This window comes from Lepidochelys olivacea (genome assembly GCF_965140295.1).
Source record: "Lepidochelys olivacea isolate rLepOli2 genome assembly, chromosome: 7".
Taxonomy (NCBI): Eukaryota; Metazoa; Chordata; order Testudines; family Cheloniidae; genus Lepidochelys; species Lepidochelys olivacea.
In genome coordinates this window covers 84,775,993-84,799,105 of record NC_140417.1, presented here as the reverse complement: position 1 = coordinate 84,799,105, position 23,113 = coordinate 84,775,993, and the positions used below count along the sequence as shown (strand labels likewise).

The 23,113-nt window shown below is 44.9% G+C and overlaps 2 protein-coding genes across 2 annotated transcripts in view; one reads left to right on the top strand and one right to left on the bottom strand.

Moving 5' to 3' along the window:
- ADAMTS14 (ADAM metallopeptidase with thrombospondin type 1 motif 14) overlaps positions 1 to 7,564 on the top strand; it is a 104,467-nt gene extending 96,903 nt beyond the window's left edge. Inside the window, exon 22 of the mRNA XM_084633268.1 lies at positions 1,446 to 7,564. Coding sequence (XP_084489394.1) covers positions 1,446 to 2,074 — 629 coding nt within the window. The 3' untranslated portion in view covers positions 2,075 to 7,564. The remainder of the gene's footprint in view (positions 1 to 1,445) is intronic.
- Positions 7,565 to 9,317: 1,753 nt separating this feature from the next.
- Positions 9,318 to 20,461, bottom strand: LOC311524121 (steroidogenic acute regulatory protein, mitochondrial-like; the record flags this gene model as incomplete). The annotated part of the gene is made up of 7 exons (XM_084634912.1): positions 9,318 to 9,697; positions 11,637 to 11,730; positions 12,740 to 12,924; positions 15,612 to 15,770; positions 16,690 to 16,835; positions 18,195 to 18,317; positions 20,398 to 20,461. The coding sequence occupies 7 exons, from the start codon at positions 20,459 to 20,461 to the stop codon at positions 9,596 to 9,598; spliced, it is 873 nt and encodes a 290-aa protein (XP_084491038.1). The 3' UTR covers positions 9,318 to 9,595.
- Positions 20,462 to 23,113: the final 2,652 nt, after the last annotated feature.

The window sequence follows — 23,113 nt, the reverse complement described above, 5'->3', positions numbered from 1 at the left end:
TTTGCATTTAAAAGGATCCCTTGCGTTACATTTCTCTTTCACACAAACGTGGCCAAACGCCAGTATCGGTTTTGCCCGTGAATTCCCTTGTAAATATTGTCATTATTTTTTAAAGTCCTTGTGGTGATACAGAGAGCAGTGACACGTTGGGTCAGGTGGCCTTTTCCTAATCTTAGACATCTTGTGTTGTGGTAGGAAACTGGATAGCTACATGGACAGGGAATTAGTAACTTTTAAGTTATTTCAAATCTGATAGGGAGGTAGTCACAGGAAGTTATCATTTAATGGCCTCTCTGGGTTAAGCTGATAGTCCCATTCTATTAGTGGGCAAATGTCAACATCAGAAGATGATTCTAACAAATGACTTTCTTGTCATTTTTATCTGTTACTGCCAAAAGTATGCTCGATTCTTGTCTAGATGTGAAGAAGACAAAGTCCCTGTCCCAGGCCCCAGTTCAGCAAGGCATGTTAACACATGCATACAGAGTAATTCCATTCAATTCAATGGGATTTATGCTAAAAATTATGCATGTTCTTAAGTACTTTGCTATATCAGTACTCCAAAGAAGTAGACATGAGAAGGATTAAGGGCCTGATCCAAAGCCCTTGGAATGCCTTCCATTGATTTCACTGGGCTTTGCATCAGGCCCTAAATGAGCCTGGAGTCTTTAATTAGCGTCTCATCCCTTAAGATGATTGTTCCTCAGAAGCATTGAGGCCTGTTGGCGTGGGGGAGCTTCCACTGCTGTTGATTTTACTTCTGTCCTGTCGGTGGGTGGATGTCTCCAGCAGCAATGTGACTCCAGCACCCACCACTCAACGCTAACGTCATCTAGAAAAGTTAAAACAATGGAGTCATTCGATTATCTTGGTTTGTAGTGACAATTGTAGCTGAAATGCCTGCCTTATTTGAACTGGTCTCTTAAAGGGGAAAGGTCCTACGTCCTATTACTAATCCCTTCAGCCAAACATTTCACCATTTTGGTTCATTTAAGAAAACATTTGTGCATCTTTGCACATCTTGATTTTATTAGGAAGTGGGAGTACCAAAGTACTGCAGAGAAGCAAGCTGTACCTTTGGTATGCACAGTCTTTCTAATAATAATAATAATAATTAATAATATTTTGTTACTTCTGTTACACCTTTCCTCTGAGGAGCTGAGTGCTTCCAACATGCCTGAAACCAGAAAGTCAAGATCTACAGATCAGAGAGGACCACAGGAGAGTTCACAGTTTTCCATGCTTAAACCAAACCTTGAATTTGAAATTTGACCAATGCTAAACATGATGTAACACCAAGTGTAATATGGCATTTTACTCTGACAGCAGCTTTATGGGATAATTTTAAACCCATGTATGCAGTGATTTTGGATTGTATTTTGTGCACATTATTATTGTATGTCTGGTTATACTTACTAGCTTCTTTATAAATGTCTTTGTCACAGAAGAGCCTTGCCTTGGGGACAAGTCCATATTCTGTCAGATGGAAGTTCTGGCTCGCTACTGCTCCATCCCTGGCTACAACAAACTCTGTTGTGAGTCCTGTGGCAAAAAGGCCTCCACCACCAGCATGCCGCCCAGTGTAGACCAAAGTGCTTCAGAGACTGAAAGTCATGAGGGTGCTTTCTTTCCCAGCCCAGTCACACCACTGCCCTTTCATCCCACTGCCCGGCACCGCCCACATAGGATACAAAGCACAGCTGCCAAAGAGACAGATGCATCCCAAGCTGCTCACGTCCAGCTGTCCAGCACAGAAGGTTCAGCTTCCCATGGAACCTCTTGGGCTAATGCTGCGACCCAGTCTCGGGGCACTCCAGTCGATGATGCTTCAAAAGTTGACACCTCAAGACCACTACCTCCTAGCCGGCAGGCTGCAGCAGGGCAGAGTTCTGGGGAACTCTGGGGCAGAACTGCCTTTCAGTGGTTCTCTCCAGCCTTGAACAAACCTGCCGGTGCACACAGCGAAAGTGATTCCTCTGTCCCCTCCCAGGGCATAGCACGACGGAGAAGGCATAATACTGAAACCAAGCAGCTGGGGAACAGTCTCAGGATCTCCTCCCCTGTTGTGACATGAAGTATTTTCCCAAAGTCTCTCTTGTCGACGGTTTACATGGGCAGAGCAGCTGAGTTTCCGAGCCACTTTCGGAAACAGATGAGACACAGAATTAAAAACCGAACGGAAGGCTACCGAAAAAATGGATTCATTTTTATGACTTTTCGGCAGTGGCACTTTTTCATTCTTTATTGGAATAATGAAAAAAGATCAGATCAAAGGAAGAAACAAAAGGAAGAAACAGCACAGGCCACTGGGTTGCAAATGAACCCCAAGCAGTGGCTGAGCCTGCATGGTTTGTGCAGCCCACCCCTGGTTACCTCAGAGAGTGGCTTGAATCAATCGGGCATTTCCTTCCAAGGTGCTACAAAGAGATTTTTCGAGCAATAAAACAAAAGGCAACAGAAAGGACCTTTTGACCCTCAGCTCAGTCCTCACTCACCTGCTGCTGTTATCCATGTGGCAAGGATCACAGTGGACTCTGAAATCCTGTTGGAAATGGTGCTGCAAATAGATTTTCTATTCTTAACCTCAGTGAAGAGCAGAGCAGGGGGCAAGGGAACAGCAGGCCAGATGGACTTGTACTCCATACATGTGGATAGGGAGACCCAGTTTCAAAAGCAGGGTCAGGGGAGGGGCTGTCAGCATCCTGACCCAGCTGGCAGAGGGATGGTACATGGCAGGGGTGTTTGGCTTCTTTGGGAGGGGGTGTGGTGGTCCTTGGACTGCACTTCGCTCACAACCTGTCTCCAGCTGCGTAGGGTGTCCTTTCAAGGTGGGCAGCCTGTGTTTGTGTCTGGAGGCCCTACGTAGTGAGGCAATGGCAAGGTCAGTCACCAGAGAAGGAGGCAGAAGTGGGGGAAGGAGGGTGGCGTTAACCACAGAGAAAATGAGGGAATTCAGTACATAAATATGTTGCAGATTCCTGTGTTTGTGACAGAAGTGTGTTGCCTGAAGGTCCTGAGGAGAGCAGCCCCTGCGTAGAACAGTTTGGTTAGCGACGTGTGGCTCCCACAATGCACTTCTCTTCATTTGAAATTTTGGCTGTGGGGGCGTGTGCTTGTCCTTTAAAACTGTTCTATAAGGTGCTGTTTTGATTCCTGCTGAGACCCCATGAGTGGGGAGGGTCCCAGAGCCCAGGTTCCAGCCTGAACACAAACATCTACACTGCAGTTAAACAGCCCTGTGGCCTGAGCCCTGTGAGCCCAAGTCAGCTGACACGGGCCAGCCACTGGTGTTCAATTGCAGTGTGGACATACCCATCTAGTCTGACTCTGTTCGTGCTCCCACTGAAGTCAATGGCAAAACTTCCACGAGCAGGATTGAGCCCAGTCAAGCAAGGTGCTGAACATCTCCTGAGAGGGCTGACTTCAGTGGGAGTTGAGAGCTCTCAGAAGATTGCAGCTGGCGTTCAGTGCTTTGCAGGAGCCAGGCCTAATCTGGACAAGATGGACACAAATAAGACAAGACAACAGTTCGGGCAAAGGCGGGTGAGGGACGATTGCAAATGAGAATAAGGTAGGCAAAATTGCTGGAATAGTAGGTGGGTTTGAAAGCGAGGCCATGCTTGGCAGACGGATGTTGAGACATTAGTCCAGCTGCAAATGCGTTCTCAAAAATACATTTTTCTGAAATTTGTGCTTACTGTGGGCTTACTTTTGCTCCCACGGAAATCAGTGACAAAATTCCCTGCTGTCTTCAGTGGGAGCAGGATTGTGCCCCTGTAGTTGTCACTAGTGCAGGAAAGAACGTGGGTCAGCTGATCTGCAGTATGCCCTCAGACTGTAGACTGCAAGCCTCATGGAGTGTTCACAGCTCAGTAAGCGTCAGATCCGCCTCGTGTGAAGGGCTGGTCCAGACCTCCTCTTGACTTGGCTGCTGAGGAAGTCCAGCCCTTTGTAGGAGATGCCCAGCATCCAGAAGGTGTGGGGCCTAGATAATCTTCCTCTTGTGTCAGAGACCAGGACGCTCACTTGCCTCAAAAGGATGCTGTAAAGAGAAAAATATTGTTACCCCTTTTTGACCCGAGCAGCTAGTCAAATTTCAGGGCCATGGGGATGTTCCAGCTGGAAGTAACAATTGATGGAGTCTGCTATTTTCTTTGCTGCAATCTTGTTTATTTACAAGGAATGTGCAAAGCCCTGTTTCTCTGATCGCAGGAGGAATCAAGAGCAAAGGGACATTTCCTTAGCTTACTGCCCCAAGCCTCTTTAGCCAACAGCCCAAAAGCTTTTTCTCACTAGCTTTGTCCAGGATCACACTGTGCTCACGGGCTGTTGCTTGGCTTTCTTGATTTTTGCGTGCCTCTCTCTCTGTTCTTGTCTGTCTTTAGTTTCTGTGTGTTCTCCCTCTCTCCCCCAACTTAACCCCTCCACCTACACAATCCAAAACTCCTGAGTGGGCTCTGTTTGGCCTTGTTTTAAGTGTGGTTCCTTAAATGTCTCACAGCAATTTTAAGTGGAGGTCACATTCATATGTCAGTTGCATTGAGGTTTTAACTCAGCCCATAACAAGGTGTAATCCAGTCCATACGCATATATTGTTGGTTAGTGCTTTTAAGGCTTTAATTTTAAATGATATGTTTGCAAGAAGAAGAGCTCTATAATATGAATGAAGTGTACATACACCAAAGTGACAAAAGGGGTAGAAATGCTCAAAAAAACAATAATTTGTTAAACTAATGAAATCCTTTGGGGCCTTTTGGAAGGAATGGGGAGTAGTGAAAAATGGTTTGTTCTTTCTTTACTGCCTCTTACATTTTTATGTTTTTTACCTTCTGCATTGGAAGGCTTGCTGTGACATTTTAACCAACGGCAAAAAATGCTGAGTGTCTGGGTTGGTAGTGACTCTCTGCACCCTCACAGGTGGCTGACAAGATGGGTAGGGAACTCTCTCTCTGAATCTGAGACAGGGGAGGGATAGCTGGGCTGCCCACGTGTTTTGGGCCTGAGGTGAGGTCACTGGCAGGCTCGGAACTCAGAGTCCCAGCTATATGCTTCTGAAGGCTACATTAAGTATTTAAAGGCCAGTGTAGTGCGGGAGACTTAGCCCAAGAAAAGGAAGCCATGGACAGAGTGTCTAGTTGGTACACTGTGCATGCTGTATCAATAATACCGGCCTGGTCTGTTGCAGCTGGTTAGTTTCTGTTGTAAGGAATTTGAAGCTATTGGAGATCAGATCAATCAGTCCCTGAATGCAAACTGCTTGTGACCCGCTGTCCCTCAGAGACACTTTATACTGGTGTATAAAATGGGTTTAGTGAAAGCAGAAACCTGATTGGTTTACAAAGGTTCATTTAATTCAGGGAGCTAGTGCAATTTCATGTCAGACCATCGCAGACCCCTTACCAAAATGTAAGAAACAAGCATTCTTAAAACAAACAACACATGTAAGGAAATGTAGTAACAGGATGTCTGTGATAGAGGCATGCAGGTTTCTGGAACCATCATGGACCCTTTCATAGGTTTGCTGCAAACCTTGGGCCTAATTCTGGCAAGAGCTTCACCAATGTAAATCTGGAGTAACCTCACTGATTTTAATGGAGTCACTCCAGATTTACATTGGTGTAACAGATCAGAATCTGGCCCTTAGATAACTTCTTACTGCAAACTGCACACAACATTAGTGGCTTGTCCCTCTGAAATATCATTATGAACTCTTTAAGGAAGTGCTTGAGTGTCAGTGTTTATTTATTATGCCAGAGATAATGCTTCATTTTGTGTGTTGTTTACTCTTTAAAGAGCATTCTTTTCTAAGACTTTCACCTGAAGCTTACAGCTCCCACCAAGGTACATTACCTAGATGGCAACACCCACTAGGACGAATGGGTTAGAAAATACCGCATCATGCTCCACAATTACTGTCTGTAGCCAGTGGTCATCCCTGATCAGTATTGTGAGCAGGTTTGAGTGCCAGAATGCCAGCAGCTCCACTGCAGCCCCAGCCTCTGGAGAGTTTGGGGTGGGGTAGGAACCGTTCTCCATCTCATCAACAACTACTCCCAGTGTACCAGCATGGCTAAGATCTGGAAACCTGTCACATGTGGAGTCAAACTGAGAGCCCTGACATCAGGGGTGGGTGTGACACATTATATAAACATAGCACATAATTAATATAAATTATGCACTAAAACGTAGTACATAATTGTGATGACTCACTGCATCAGCTCCAAAATCACAACGTGAACTAGTAATTTGTAGGCCACATCTGTTATGACATTTACTTTGAATCCACAGGGAAAAGCTAAGAGGAGGGAACTGTTCCCTGCTGGAGATGGTAACATGCATCTCTCCTGCTAGTTTTGTGGCCTGTGGCAACTCAATACAGTGTTGGGATTAAGATGAACATAGGCGGTTTTTCAGCTTTTTCCCCGTGAAGCAAAACTTTTCCCTCAAGCAGGTTCAACACGTTTGCTCTTTGCCTCTCACAAAACCTGTTTACTTCAAGCATTAAAAAATGATTGCTAACCATCATTGCTTGGGATGTCTCCAGAAAGCAGCACACGTGCAGGCCCTTGCACTCCACACACAACAGCTGTCCCAGGCATTGTATGAGTTCTGTATTGCAGCATCTAGGAGCAAGTCTTTATCTCAGGACTGGCTGAATAAGCACCGTCTATAGTAGTTTGTCCCTACTGTGAGCAGGAAGCTATAGGCTTAGCAGCTACACCAGTACACGGATTCCTGCCGCCTATGTTCCACAGTGCAGTATGTCAGATTTGGAAATTACCCCAAAGCCCTCACTCCCTGCAACATGACTGAGTGCTGTAGGATGGTGCTTCAAGAATCCTGGAACCCACTGGTACAACAATGGTTGTAAGATTGTGTGTGGATGTACCAAGAGAGTTCTGCAAAAGTATTAATGTTGCATGGACAAGCAACACAACAAACCAGTTGATGTGATTGATGTGCCTAAAATGGTTTTCTTGCGTAGTGTAGACAGATCTATAGTGAGTTGGGCATTTGTTTGATGTTGGTGAGGTCCTAATACATACTTGGTTTGCAAACCCAGAGAAAACACTAGTCACCACTAGAGCTGGGCACAACAGTGAGACTCAAATTTATGTGAAGTAGGTGCAGTTTAAGGTCTTGCACAGGGATGTACCATTGTCACAACAGCTAATGATACTATGTGTATGGGGCAAGTCACATCACCAATCTCTCCATCCCACAGCAGTGAAGATTTGTCTCCCCGACCTCTGCCACTCCCACCCACAAGAAGATTGTATGTTGCAGCTGATACCTAACCGGGTGAGTGGAGCTGGGACTTGGGATAGTTTCCTATCTCCTCCTGGGCCGATGAACACGTCAAATCATTCCTGTGATGTAACCTTGTCCAGTGTTACGATGTGTAAAGTTTTGTACATATAAGATTCAGAGCTTTTTAATATTTATTAATTTTGTTGGTGGTGGGGTTTTTTTGAAACTCTTAATGTAAAAAATCCAGTCATTGCCCTCACCCTTTTCTGTTGGTTTATTTTTGAGGGCAGTGGGGGAAATATACCATGTGAATAATGCAACCTGTGTGTGATTATTGAGAAGTGGGTTGAGCAGTAGCAGGGGTCCTGGGCAGTAGTCCCAGATTGTAGCTCCCTGTGCGTTATGCAAGAGGGAAGGAATGGGCAGGAAGTAGATTTCATTCTGGGTTCAGGAAGAATGATATGGGGAGGAGGGTTATAAAAGTGACTCCACTGCCTTGCACCTGTTTAAAGTGAGTATGCAGTACTGCTGAGTCTGGATTAGTGGAGTGTAACATCCAAAGAATGAGCTTTGTCCATATTTCTATCATTAGGGGACTGTGTTCAATAACCCTTTCCTCACCTCCAGTCCACCTCTCTGGCTGGGGTATAAATCAGAAGCACTATCAGTTAATTCAGGCTTTAAGGAGAACAGTATTTCATTTCTTTATTTAACTTCAACAAAACCCACACACACACTCCTGGCTGTGTCCCATGAAATTTTAGAGACATTTTGGCAATGTTTCTATTCAGTAAATGAGAGTGACCCAAGAAACACACAAACACACACACTTATAAATTAGCAAGCACACTGAAATGGCTGCAATAACTACATTTCATAAAAACCAGATGAGCCTGCTTGGTTCATGCAGTCTGACCCACTATTACAGTGTTTGGTTTTAATTATGTTTCATAGTTTCTGTGCAGTGAGACATGCGGCCATCTGTTCGGTGAGCAAAATGGGGATGGATTCATTCAAACAAACATCCCATTTCTAAGAAGGCCATGCTAGTTAAAGGGCCAGAAAAATGGCTCCCAGTGGTTTTAAGATTCTAATTTGGAGCAGTTAGTATGGTTTATCCTAGTTATAAATGTGTAGCAATGCAACCACTGGGAAATCCCATCTCATGGACAGATCATGACCTCTATTCACAGATTAGAATGTCACTGGAATCCAAGTGTATTTGTAACTCACTGCAATTCTATCTCTCTTCTCTGTACAGTTTAATTGCCAGGGCTCTGCCTTGATGGACAAAAAGTGTCTTACCTCATTCAACTTGGCTTAACATGATTGGAGAGCCCCATCAAGACCTAGGCTCGAATGTTTGAAGCCATGTTACCTGGCCCTGTTTTAACCTTGACTACATCCTTGGCTACTGCACAGCCTGCTAACATGGCTTCAAATGTGTTAGCTTAATAAGACTGGAAAGTTCCGTCAAGACACAGGCTAACGTGTTTGAAAAACACACCCTTTTTGCCAATCAAGACAGGGCCTAGGGCTCTGGGGATTGAAGCTTCCCTCTTAATATCTGGTACTATCAAATTAGAGAAAAATAAAAATGAGTTTCGACTTTCTAAAGAAAAGGTGACTGACCAGTTCAAGCCAAAGACCAGCACCCAAGTGTTTCAGTGTCAGATGAAACTGGCAACAGACTAGAGCAGAGAAACTCTGCTTCATAAACGTCGAACAGAAGTTAATATGAAAAAGTATAAAATATCTTGTAGGTCCTGTGGTAGGAGCTGACTTACCACTAGAGGGAGCCAGACACCATATTACTGTTCTAGTACAGGAAGGGGTGAGCTCACAGTTAGGGGTAATCCTTAGGCTCTGGAGGCAAGTGCCTTGTCATTTGGGCAGAATGTAGTGCAAGGGAGCACAGATTATTTCAGTGACATCCCCACACTTCCGGACACAGCCCAACAGCCCCTAACTGAGCTCCTGTTAGTGTTACAAGCTACCCGGATCGCAACTTGTATGTTGCTGGCTGCTGGGGACACTGCCCAGTCCAGCTCTGGACAGAAAAGTGGTGGAGAAAGACGTAAGTAGAGAGAAGCCCAAACCATCCCTATAGGCCCTAGCCCTACAATGCAGCCCATGCGCTGCAGCTGCACACCCTCCAAGCTTTGGGGTGTTTCACGCCAGGATGAGAATTTTGCTTTTCAGCCGATCTCCAGTTATAATGCCGCCTTGGCTGTAGCAGCGTTTAAGTAAACATGAAAGGCACAGGCCTAGCCCTTGTTTCCTGCAGCCTCCTTCTCCCTTTATGGCAGCCTTGTGCTGTGAGAGAGTCCGTCCTCCCAGAAGCTTAGGGGTGTGCTGTGGTGGAAAGGTGCCGGCGTAGGTGTCTGATAAAGTCCACTTGAGACTGAGGTATGACACGGTTGATAATGGACTTGGGGATCCATCCCTTAAAAAAAACAAAACATCTTTAAATAAGCAGGGCTGAAGATTTCAGTGCAACGAATTTGCCAGCCTCAGCTCAGTTTTGGAGAGAGTGGCTGGAGTGACTCCATCCATGTAGGTGCAAATTCTGGAGTCTGGCAGCCTGGAGTCTCTTCTGGGGAATGTCCCCAGAGTGGGGGATATGTGGATTAGAGGGAGGGGGACACTTTGCAGGTACAGACTGGCTGTGTCAGCTTTGTACACCCACTGCAGTAGTCCTGGGGTCAGGGGTCATACTAGGTTGGACTAGAGGAGACAAGGACAGAGACCTGAGGTTATCCTAAGGCCTGGCAATTCGAGCTAATCTGAACAATGGAGGTGTAAGATGCCTCCTCTCAGTTCCTGTCCCAGTGTCAGCACAGGGGTGAATCCTGCCCACACGGCACAACTTGGGCAAAAAAATAAAAATTCTGCACACAATATGTTAAAATTCTGCAAAACACCGGAGGCTCCAGCATGGCATTGGGGAGCACAGGCCACTGGCTGCACAGAGGTGGGAGATCAGGAGATCACTGTGCAGCTCCTTCCCCCTCTCTCCCCCCGGGGAAACGGACTCAGCAATGAGATTACACCTGAACCTGACACAGTGCAAGGACCAGGCCTGCCCCAGAAACACCCCTGCCTCTGCCCTCTCCGTGCCAGGTGCACCAGGTGTGTGCTGGCAGGCAGGCTCAGCAAGGTAGGATCCAAGTGTGGAGGGGCTTAGTGTGGGGGGATCCAGGTGTGGGTTGAGAGAGTTCTGTGTGGGAGAAGCTGGGTGTGGACAGCTCAGTGGGGGATCTGGGTGCAGGGTGGATCTGGATGCACAGGGGCTTGTTGGGGGGTTCTGAGTGCAATGATAATGGGACTCTGCAGGGGGGTCTGGGTGAAGGTGTTTGGGGCTCAGCGGTGGGGTTATGTGGGGGGGGAAATAGAGCTCAGCAGGGGGGCCTGGGCGGGGGGGACTCAGTGAGGGGGTCAAGATGCTGGGGGAGTGGGGCTCAGTGGGGTGGGGAAATTCAGGTGTAGCAGGTTGGGGCTCAGGAAGGTGGGGATCTGGGTATGAGTGGCTGATTGGGGAGGTGCGGGGGGAGTGGGGCTCTGGGTGCAGGGGGGTGAAGCTCTGGGTGCAGGAGGGTCTGGCTATAAGGGGGTCTGGATGCACAGAGATTGGGCGGATGTGGGAGCAGCTCCCTGTACAGTGAGCCCCTGGCCCCCTGCACCTAAGGAGTGATGGGTGCAGGAAGCATGGTCGGGGGTGGGGAGTTTGCAGAGCTTCCTACAGCTGTGGGAGGGTCTGACTCAGCCCCGGATGCCATACAGGGGAAGAACAAGTCCTGTCCTCCCCAGCCCAGCTGGGACAAGCAGCTGAGCCCGGTGCAGAGTAGGAGCCACCAGCTGGGTCTTCCTCAGTCCCACTCTGTGCTCCACAGTGATTTACCTCTCCGCTGGCTGCCCTGGGCACCTGAAACATACTGCTGGGGAAGGTTGCAAGACTGCTCTTGTGGCTTCCCTTTGGTTCCCTGTCAGAAAGTCATTTTTCTGTGGGGAAGCAAAGAAATCTGCAGGGAACATACATTTTGCACATGTGCAGTGGTGCAGAATTCCCCCAGGAGTACTGTGTCAGCTTGCACTGTGCATTCCTTCCCTGAAGCAAAGGAAAAGAGCATGCACCCATCCTGGGGGCTCCTGAGAGTATATACAGCTTGGCTAGCTACCAGTATTAATGTGATGACAAACCATGCTAAGGAGCGCAAAGTCAGTGCCTGGCTATTATTTTACAGCAATCCATTCCCCAGCTCCCAGAAAGGATCATTGCCTTTCAGTCCTCCTTATACTGCACGTCTCCCTCCCACAGGTGGCATGTGGCAACTTGTGGCAATAGCAAAGTGGTCATATATCCTAGCAAGGCAGCATGAACTTGCCTTGAGGTCCATGCTCAGGAGCCAGGTGAAGCGAGTCTGACATTGGTCACCTTCCAATGGTTGCAGAACAATGCAGCTCAACCCAGACTCAGCCCTGGCAGTTGGGGGAGAAAAAGGAATTTAGCTTCTTTCTGAAGGGAGACCAACTGAACCTTCTGACTTGGACACTAAAGTAGCTCTAGCCATCTCAGGTTTGGATTAACACATCTGCTTACATTGAAACCTGCTTACAAGCTCTCCATGACATCCCTTCTTACTGGACTGAGCCAATTGTGCATTAATTAAATACAAATAGATTAAAAGTACATGTATTGAGGTCTGATAATGCCATGGATGGGTAGTTCTTCCTGGGGAAAGAAGTTTGACTAGCCATTGAACTGTACAGGTATCAGCTCTCATCTTAATAGGCATCACCTCACTAGTCACATTTCATTTTAGATTCCTAGGCCCAGTCCTTCCATGACCTCTGTGCAGGCAGACCCCTGCAGCTAATGTGTCTCTGCGTGGCCACATGGGAATGCCTGTACAGATGTTATTGTAGGGTCAGGCCCATACTTTGTAAGTGGATTTAAAGCTCATGAAAATAATGGAGTATACCAGCGATGTAGGCTAGAAACCAAGTAGAGCACTCTATACAGCCCATCTAATGCACCTAAGGCCTAATCTGCATCAGACCCTACCGTTCCAGTCCTGCCCCTTCTACCAAGATAACACATTCCTGAGCTGCACCTTATTCTGTTTCAGATCTCCTGATTAGAGATGAATACTGGTGTCTACCTGTGCACTGGGTTTGTGATGGGCCCAAAAGAGGGCTGGGATCTTCACTTGTAACGGTGCCTTGTTAAAAATAAAATTTAAAAGCTCAATTATTTAATGCCTTACCTGCCTTGCAGTTGCTAGGTGCTAACTGTTCAGAAGAGTGGTTTCTGTGTGGCCCTAGATGTGTGTTGTGTTGAACATATTTGTATTCCACCGAAATTGTGTATTCGTGATCTCTCACACACACACACACCCCCCTATAGGGAAGATGTACCTCTTGAGTGCACAACACACATGCTAAAATAATGCATGCACAGATTCCTGTTAACATTCAGAGCCTTCACCTGACTTGCCCCTTTTGCACGGGCATGAACTCGGAGTGGGTTGCAGTGCCAACCAGATACACAGTTGTCTCCTTCTTCCAGCAGTGCCGTACACTGACAAAGTCCCTTTGGCCAATGAGGTTTCCAGGGCGCTGAGCAGTGATCTCATGAGTCAACAGGGTGTCCTTCCCAATTCTTTGAAGGATCTTTAGCAAGGACACAAACCAAAGAACTGAATATAAACTATTGGATGGGAAACTGTAACAACCAAACAGTCTGGAAAACCCGGTCCCCTTCCAAACAAGCATAGGGGGTGACAACAGCCCATGAACCAACTGGCCATTTTGTTCCCTTAAAGGCACTAATGGTTTTGCAAAACAAATGCCTGTTCTCCTTGCTAGCACCTTTCCACAGCTGTGGAAACCCACCTTTAAATGTATTCTTGGTACGTCTTTGAGTAGTAGAGGTGGAATGTTCTAACCATCCCTTCCCATCTTTTTCCAAAGCTGCTATGATCAAGGCATATCTACAGGAGCAAAGGCTGGACTTCATGCCCCATTTAGAACCTTGTTCCTTCCTTGAATATATAGGCTTAATGCATGATTGGGAAAGTATCAACCTGTACCAAGACTTGGCAGGGTTGGGGTTAACCCTATCTTCCTCAGCAGAGGAAAGATCACAGCTGCAAGCGCTAAGTGCAGGGACTGGCAGGGTGGGAGAGCTTGACCAGCTGCGGATAATTAAATAATCCTCCCAGTACAGTATAAGGGGGATTTGCCCCTAGGAACTTGGGTTAACCAATATTAGGAGTGATAAGCTGTAAGAAGTAGTTAGTCCTGTTGACCTAAGAAGAAATGTTATTAGCTAGCAATAGTTTATGGGTTAGGTACTTCTCTAATACGATTACTTCCTTTAAAGGGGTGGGGAGTGTTTCTAATACTAGTGTGGAAGCTAAGCTGAAAGAGACAGAATGTACTGATTAGAAAATACCGTGTGACTCCACTAGCCTGTGTAGAAGCTAGCCAGGGATGTGCCCTGCGGTATAATGCAGCAGAGGTAATGTTGATCTCTGACTAGCAAGTTACTAAACTCAGGAGAGCAGGAATTAGAGGCCAAATCAAAACAAACTAGAGAGACTTAATTCTAAGATGCAATGCACTCAAAATCTACTCCCAGTGCTATGCCCCCCACTGCAGTGCAGCAGCATTACTAGCAGGCTTGGGTCCTGAGAAGAACAGAACATTTCTGGGAAAACACCCCAGGGCAGGAATGGTCAGATCTGCAGTCTGTTAGCCAATGGGAAAAGGCTGTTTCTGCTCTGACTAGTTATTTCTTTTACTTCTGATTAGGTACTTGACCTCCTATTAAGAACCCAACCCTCTATTGTGCTTGGGGTGGGGAGAGGAGGTGTGTTTCTCTATTTTATTGTTGAAGACCCTTTCAAAGAACTTCGTACAATCAGTTTAATTATCCAAGTGGCTGTCAGCATTCCAATAGGTTTCCGCTGTACATCTCTGACTTGTGAACTTTGTGATTTACATGGACTTCATTAAATGACTCAGCACATACATTCATTTCACTCAGTTAATTAGCATTATCTGTGCATTAGTTAATGGTCACTTTACTTGATGGTCTTATAAAGAAACTCTGCACACTGATGTCTGCATGGGGGCATAAAGGCAGCAGCTTGTTTCTGTATAAAAATTAAACTCTTCCAGTTTACTGTTTGCTGTGACCCTGTGCAAATATCTAACAGCTGATCAAACAATGAGAGGATGACAGCCCTGTTCTGAGTTCCATCTTTGGTCTCCTGGACCAGTCACTAATATATTTGACAATGATCAATATAAGTTTCCTACAATCAAGGTGCCCAAGGAAATTGTTTTACTTCCTCTTTCTTGATGAATATAGTATCCAAAACAAAAAGCCCTCCCGCGCTCTCACTCTCAAGTAAATCTTAAAATATATGCTAGTGTATCAGAACTCCATGCCCCACTTTAACACCTGCTCTTTTACTGCATTTAGTTTGAGGTCCATGTTCTCAGCAAGGTGCAATAGTTGTATGTAATAGGCTCTACCTCTTCTAAATAGCCTGAGTCCTTCTGTGCAATGTTGTCTGGGATTATATCCTGCACTTTCAGGGAATGGCATTGACATTCAATACAGTTCTCTCTTCTAAGATCCTATATAGGTTCCTGTGAGCCTAGGTCTAGCCCGTAGGTGGAGACTCTTATCACAAGTATATTCTATTGGATCTCCACTATCAGTATTGGCTGATTGTGAATTTTTAAGTAAGGTCTGAAGAGTTTGGTTTTGACCTACAAAGCCCTAAATGGCTTAGGTCCTACCTATCGGAGAGACCACCTCTTTCCCTGTGACATACTGTCACAGCGGAGATCAGCAGAGGAGCTGGAGCTGAAGCCCCACTGGCATATACAATACACAAAGGGACTGCTGGCAGGGTATTCTTGACAATGGCCCCATGGCATTAGAATTCACCCTTCCCCTTGGCCTGAAATAACCCCAGCCTGCTGACCTTCAGGCCATGCTGCAAAGTTCAGCTCTTTATCCAGGCACTGGAAATGGAGGGGAGTGTGGGTGGGAAGCGGTCATAAATGGGGAATTACTTAGTGGGAAGAGGGGATTTGAGCTCCTGAGTTGCCTGGTTTGCTGCTGGAGGGTTATGCTGAAGGACACTGCTGCACTTTAGCTATATTTGGGTGTTTATTTTGGCTGTGGTTTTTTTTCAAGTTCTGTCAAGGGTCCTGAGAGCATTTATATAAATGTAAATAAATAACTGCAGGAGGCTTTGGGAGAGATTTGTGAGCAGGCAAAGCAGTAGCAGACAAGAAACTGGAGGCTGTAGAATGCCCAGACCCATCTCTCCATTTACCTTTACTCGACTAAGGGTAGGATTCCACTCAGGCATTTGCTCCAGCTTCTCAAACAGTTCATAGTATAGCTGGTCCACTGGAACGCCTAGCACCGCCTCCATTCGGAAGACTTTGCCAAGCCTAGGAAGAACTGTACTCAGCACCAACTCTCCTTTTCCCTGGGATGAAAGAACACATGGCAGGGTAATCCTAATCACAATGATGTAGGTGTGCTAGAATCAGGACCCAGGCCTATATCAGTTAGCCTGCCCGCACTCCCTGCCAGGTCATGCACAGATTGGCACTGACTCATTCACTGACATAATGGGCCTTTCTAATAAATGATTTTGGTCCTTTTTCATCACCATTTGTTTTATAGATGAAAGTCATTATCTTTAAATCATGTCACTACTATTTATTTATAAAATATTCACCACCAGAGGTACATTCTGTGCTTGCTGTTTCCTTTCTAGCTAAAGGAAACTATCCTTCTAAAGGTCTTAATATATAAGCACATAAATAACAAAAACCAGAACACAGACATGAGTTGGTGTCTGTTAATTTTGTAGCATAAACATTCTGAACTTTCTCGGGGACTATGATTGACTGACTTCCCCTCAAAGCCTTTTCATCTTGTCTATTTGTTTAATGTATTCGTGCGTGTGCTTAGCCAATTGTCTGTTAGAAGTTGCACCTGTTTCCTTTTACATTGACCATAATGTAGAATAGTTTCCTGTAAGCCCTCCTGTTATCTACCTGCTTTTCTGTATCTTCACTCATACCATATGCCCTGGCAGTCACCCTCTCTCTCTCTCACACACACACAGCCCTCTAGCCTCTCAAACTAATTCACACATAGTCCTTTCCATGCACAGGCAGGTGGAAATGTGATAGACATTTTGCCGTTGCTGTTTTGACACTGGCCCTTTAATCTTGAAAGGGGCTCTATGGGGGAGGGCATTGCTAGAGATCGTTATTAACAATAATAAGAGGAAGTGATAAATTCCATCTAGCCCTTCCGTATCCCCCAAGATTTTCTCAGCATGAAACTTTTTTGGACTACTAGAGTAACAAAGGCAACAAGTGCAAAGACTGTACCTGGTAGGTTTCTGTCTGCCAGCCATCTTGCCTTTGCAGTATCCCTAAAGCTCCACGCAGGGTGGCTTCTCCTTGATTCACATAGGAAAGCTCCATGTTTGAAAACCAGCTGGAGTTAACATCAGAGCCATGTTCTTGATCCACAGCTACAGGAGCAAGCGCAAAGTACTTGTTCATATATGTTCAAAAGCCTCCCTACTTTGCCTATATACTCTGGCCTTTGATAAGGATACACAATAGATCTGCTGTTTTATGAGTTGTGTGTGGAATTACAGTGTGCACTGATGGGCCTCTCAGCTCAGGCCCAACCCTATAAGAAGATAGATCTGAATCGTCTCTGACTTTGGAAAAGTCCAGACCTGAACATCTTTGCTTGGGGGGCCCTCTCCAATATAACGTACAGAGCAACATCCCATTGCCAGCTAGCCATTTAAGTCAGTTTTCCCATTGTTGATGTCAGAAGGCTATGAGTCATGGTCATGACATCGCAACTGCAGAATAAAATATCTTTAAAGTAGAAAACCATTTAAACAGGTGACTTTTTAAGCAATAGCATTAATATCCAAATAAACTATCACCAATATGCTGATTGGCCCAAACACTTGAGGTAGCATCATTCCACCACACTATAACAAAATTTTCCTGAAATCAAGCCACATATATAAAACAAAATGAAAAGCCTTGTCTACAACAGCCTCACTTGGACAACGGCTCTCAAAAGCCCAGTGTTGACATATAGGCACCTGCATCTACATCAGTTTTTACCATTATACGAAACTGTTTTTAAGTGCGATGTATAAAAACATCTTCAGTGACCATGGTTGTATTGGTCAATAGAGATGGGGCACAACTGGATAAAATCAAAACCATTTGCAGGAGGCACTTACTAGCTATGAGCTGACTTGCTGAAAAGTATTTTTTAAAAATTGCACTTAAAACTAGTTCCCACCAGTAATGTGATAGAAACTGAATGCAGATGGGGACTATTTAGTAGTGTTCCATATACCACATTGCCTCTCCAATGAATGGTTCAAAAGAACAGGACAGGTAGTTCCCATCTGCAAATCTTTGGGTAATTATTAGGTGGGCCTAAAAACACTGTTTAGATATTACAAAACACTGTTGACTGGACTCAACCTTTGCTACAAGTCTTTTTGGATTTCATTTTGTGACAAGTTCATTTGGTCTCTCTTACAAGTCTCAGGATGAATATACCATTGGTTAGACAAAAGTCTGGCCGCTAGCCAATACTGAGATGGTTATGAATTATTCAAGGTATTGAGACCTCTCATATGGTGAGAATAACATTAATTCTGTGTTCTCTGCAGTATAGCACTATCTCTGGTTATAGATCAGTCACATTCAGGGCAGTCTTAATACACATCCATCCATCCAGGGGTTTGCAGGAAGCACATACAGGCTGTGCCAGCTGCAGGAGGAACCACCTATGGGAGATTTCTTAGGACATGCAACATTCAAGCATCTGTGATAAACAGAACTCTTACCAGGGTCCTCCCACATTATCCTCTGAATATAATCAGGAACTGTAGAAGACAGGCAGTGAGATCCTTTTGACATGAGTCCTCTTATGTCATGCCCAATAGCTGAGAGAGCCATTCTCTTCAAACCTACAGGGGGACAAACATAGACAGCTGCTAAAATGTATCATATTCAGTAAGGGGGCATATTGGCCTGGAGATTGGGGCAAAGGTCTGAGAGCAAAGAGAATACTAATTAGATTCACTCGCTCACTGGATGACCGTGGATGGCTTTTGGGCAAGGCATTTCACTGCCTTACGCATTAGTTTGTTTTAGTTGGAAAATAAAATTAAAGAAACCTCTTGCCTCATAACAGGTGGTTTTTCCAGCCATGGTAGAGTAGCAATCAACTGTCTGGAGAGGGAAGAATCTGGTGAACTGCCAGAAAATTGCCTGGAACTGTAGAGATGACCAAAAAGTTTCAAATTTTTTCAGTAAAAAAGGCATCTTTACCTGGCAGAAAAGTGGTGAGTTTCAAAATTTTTCATGCAAACAGGGATAAAATTTACAGGAAAATTTTCATGAGAAATGTTCCGATTTTTCAATCCGATCTAGCAGGACTCCTCTCAGTAAGGTGTGTGTTGGCCTCATGAACTGTCAAAGCCAACTTTGTGATGATGGCCCAAAATAAGGAGCATGAACCAAATATTCAGAGAGGAAACTTCAAATGCTGTGGGATTGCTTCCATCAGGGTAAATGGTCTTTTTATAACATCAGTATTCATTATACTTTTAGTTTAATGTAAACAGTTTTCAATAATAAAGGTAAGGGGACATCAAATTTGTGTGGAATGCAGGTAATTTGGGGATTAAAATGAGTATCATCCCACAAAATGAGGGACACTTAAGCAGTATGGTGAAAATTTCTAATGACATCACACTGCTGGTAGCTTGCAGAAAAGAATCAGATGTACAGAGGTATAGAATTTAAGGCCATTAAGATAATCTAATCTTGCCTCCTGAATAACACAGGCCTTAGAAACTCATCCAGTAATTCCTGCATCAAGTCCGTGACTTCCATTTGACCTTGGGTGTCAAAAACATTCCAGTGGAGGAATGAGGGGAGTTTGCCTTTTTCAGTTTTCTCTAACATTTTCCTGTCTAAAACATAAATTAATGAAAGCCACAGTTAAAATGTTGAGCACAGTGCATTTTTTTAATCCCAGGATGTTGCATCATATTTCACTGAGCTGCTGCACATCATTGTAGCCCTGTCTCACTGCAGTTCTGCACCTCTGTGATAAATCAGTAATATCTGCTTCAAAACACACCCTCCCCCTGCATCCTACTGTAATACACTGCACTTGACTGCAGCAAAAAGGATCCCTGTATCATAGAACAGGGTCTCTCTGCAGAACAGTGCAGCAAGAAACACTATGTTGGGGGAAATCTGATTCATGGGCATCACAATGAATTGTTCCCTGGCATCAATAATCTGGTTTGGAAGGATTTGATTTTTGATGATAAATTTCAGTGGATGCCAATGTTTATTTCCAGATATTTCTAAGTTGATATTTTTGCACTAGCAGGAACTACTGTTCCTCTCCAAGATACTAATAATGTTGTTTATTCTGAATATAATAAATTCAGGAACCAAGTCATAATTTTTGACCATGAGAATATGTAATGATTTGTTGTTAGGTCTGCTAGCAAAGAAGGTACCTGTTGTCTACCAGTGCAACGTATCCTATGGTTCAGATCCTCAGCTGATATAAATGGTCTCAGGATTTGGTTCCATGTGTTTTCAACTTTCCCTCCCTATATATGTTGATTATTAATGATCCCATTTTTATGCTATTTTTTTTGCATAAAGGGAAAGAACAATTAGCAGCATTTACAGATTAAAATCTGACCCTTCCTAAACATGATATAGCAAAATAGGAATATATGCACCATATACATGTCAGCTTGTTTATAAATGTGTCTGTCTGATTATATGTCTATATAAATATATACATATATATTTTATCTATAGAGTGGTGACTGATGCTATTTTCTGTGCGACTGAGAGCGTCCACTGTATAGGACATAGCGATTTATTGTGGTTGTCCTGTAGAATCACACCAGTTATTCAGAGGACAACACTTTTCTATGGTTGACACTACATGGAGGAATATATTTACAGTATATTGTATGCTCTGCTTTATAGACCAAGGAGAGTTCTGCTTACCAGTCATCTTTCGGAGGTGCTCATGTGAGATCCCACAGCACAGTTTGAAAGTTGCTGACAACATGGTGTGGAGGTGTCTGCTGCCTCTTGTATTCAGTGTAAAAGCTGACAATGGCACTAAATCATGCCTTTATAGTGATTTTGAAGGACAACACCTGATGATATGGACCATGCTTCTAGAAAGCAGCTGGGAATGAGGAGCATCCAAGGACAAGGCAACCAGAGGGGGGGGCTGGAGAGAGGCACCCACAGTAATGAGAAATCACTGCTTTTGTTTGTTTCAGCATTTTACAGTCAGCACTTTCCCTTGGTTTTGGGCAGTCAGACTCATTACTGACAGGTTTCAGCGTAACAGCCGTGTTACTTAGTGTACTAAGGAGTACTTGTGGCACCTTAGAAACTAACCAATTTATTTGAGCATAAGCTTTCGTGAGCTACAGCTCACTTCATCGGATGCATACTGTAGAAAGTGTAGAAGATCTTATTATATACACGCAAAGCATGAAAAAATACCTCCTCCCACCCCACTCTCCTGCTGGTAATAGCTTATCTAAAGTGATCACTCGCCTTACAATGTGTATGATAATCAAGGTGGGCCATTTCCAGCACAAATCCAGGGTTTAACAAGAACGTCTGGGGGGAGGAGGTAGGAAAAAACAAGGGAATAGGCTACCTTGCATAATGACTAAGCCACTCCCAGTCTCTATTCAAGCCTAAGTTAATTGTATCCAATTTGCAAATGAATTCCAATTCAGCAGTTTCTCGCTGGAGTCTGGATTTGAAGTTTTTTTGTTGTAAAATAGCGACTTTCATGTCTGTAATCGCGTGACCAGAGAGATTGAAGTGTTCTCCGACTTGTTTATGAATGTTATAATTCTTGACATCTGATTTGTGTCCATTTACTCTTTTACGTAGAGACTGTCCAGTTTGACCAATGTACATGGCAGAGGGGCATTGCTGGCACATGATGGCATATATCACATTGGTGGATGTGCAGGTGAACGAGCCTCTGATAGTGTGGCTGATGTTATTAGGCCCTGTGATAGTGTCCCCTGAATAGATATGTGGGCACAGGTGGCAACGGGCTTTGTTGCAAGGATAGGTTCCTGGGTTAGTGGTTCTGTTGTGTGGTATGTGGTTGCTGGTGAGTATTTGCTTCAGGTTGGGGGGCTGTCTGTAGGCAAGGACTGGCCTGTCTCCCAAGTTTTGTGAAAGCGTTGGGTCATCCTTCAGGATAGGTTGTAGATCCTTAATAATGCGTTGGAGGGGTTTTAGTTGGGGGCTGAAGGTGACGGCTAGTGGCGTTCTGTTCTTTTCTTTGTTAGGCCTGTCCTGTAGTAGGTGACTTCTGGGAACTCTTCTGGCTCTATCAATCTGTTTCTTCACTTCCGCAGGTGGGTATTGTAGTTGTAAGAATGCTTGATAGAGATCTTGTAGGTGTCTGTCTCTGTCTGAGGGGTTGGAGCAAATGCAGTTGTATCGCAGAGCTTGGCTGTAGACGATGGATCGTGTGGTGTGGTCAGGGTGAAAGCTGGAGGCATGTAGGTAGGAATAGCGGTCAGTAGGTTTCCGGTTTAGGGTAGTGTTTATGTGACCATCGGTTATTAGCACTGTAGTGTCCAGGAAGTGGATCTCTTGTGTGGACTGGACCAGGCTGAGGTTGTTGGTGGGATGGAAATTGTTGAAGTCATGGTGGAATTCCTCAAGGGCTTCTTTTCCATGGGTCCAGATGATGAAGATGTCATCAATATAGCGCAAGTAGAGTAGGGGCGTTAGGGGACTAGAGCTGAGGAAGTGTTGTTCTAAATCAGCCATAAAAATGTTGGCATACTGTGGAGCCATGCGGGTACCCATAGCAGTGCCGCTGATCTGAAGGTATACATTGTCCCCAAATGTAAAATAGTTATGGGTAAGGACAAAGTCACAAAGTTCAGCAACCAGGCTAGCCGTGACATTATCAGGGATAGTGTTCTTGACGGCTTGTAGTCCATCTTTGTGTGGAATGTTGGTGTAGAGGGCTTCTACATCCATAGTGGCCAGGATGGTGTTATCAGGAAGATCACCGATGGATTGTAGTTTCCTCAGGAAGTCAGTGGTGTCTCGAAGGTAGCTGGGAGTGCTGGTAGCGTAGGGCCTGAGGAGGGAGTCTACATAGCCAGACAATCCTGCTGTCAGGGTGCCAATGCCTGAGATGATCGGGTGCCCAGGATTTCCAGGTTTATGGATCTCGGGTAGTAGATAGAATATCCCAGGTCAGGGTTCCAGGAGTGTGTCTGTGCAGATTTGATCTTGTGCTTTTTCAGGGAGTTTCTTGAGCAAATGCTGTAGTTGCTTTTGGTAACTCTCAGTGGGATCAGAGGGTAATGCCTTGTAGAAAGTGGTGTTGGAGAGCTGCCGAGCAGCCTCTTGTTCATATTCCGACCTATTCATGATGACAACAGCACCTCCTTTGTTAGCCTTTTTGATTATGATGTCAGAGTTGTTTCTGAGGCTGTGGATTGCATTGTGTTCCACATGGCTGAGGTTATGGGACAATTGATGCTGCTTTTCCACAATTTCAGCCCGTGCACGTCGGTGGAAGCACTCTATGTAGAAGTCCAGTCTGCTGTTTCGACCTTCAGGAGGAGTCCACCTAGAGTCCTTCTTTTTGTTGTGTTGGTAGGGAGGTCTCTGTGGATTAGTATGTTGTTCAGAGGTATGTTGGAAATATTCCTTG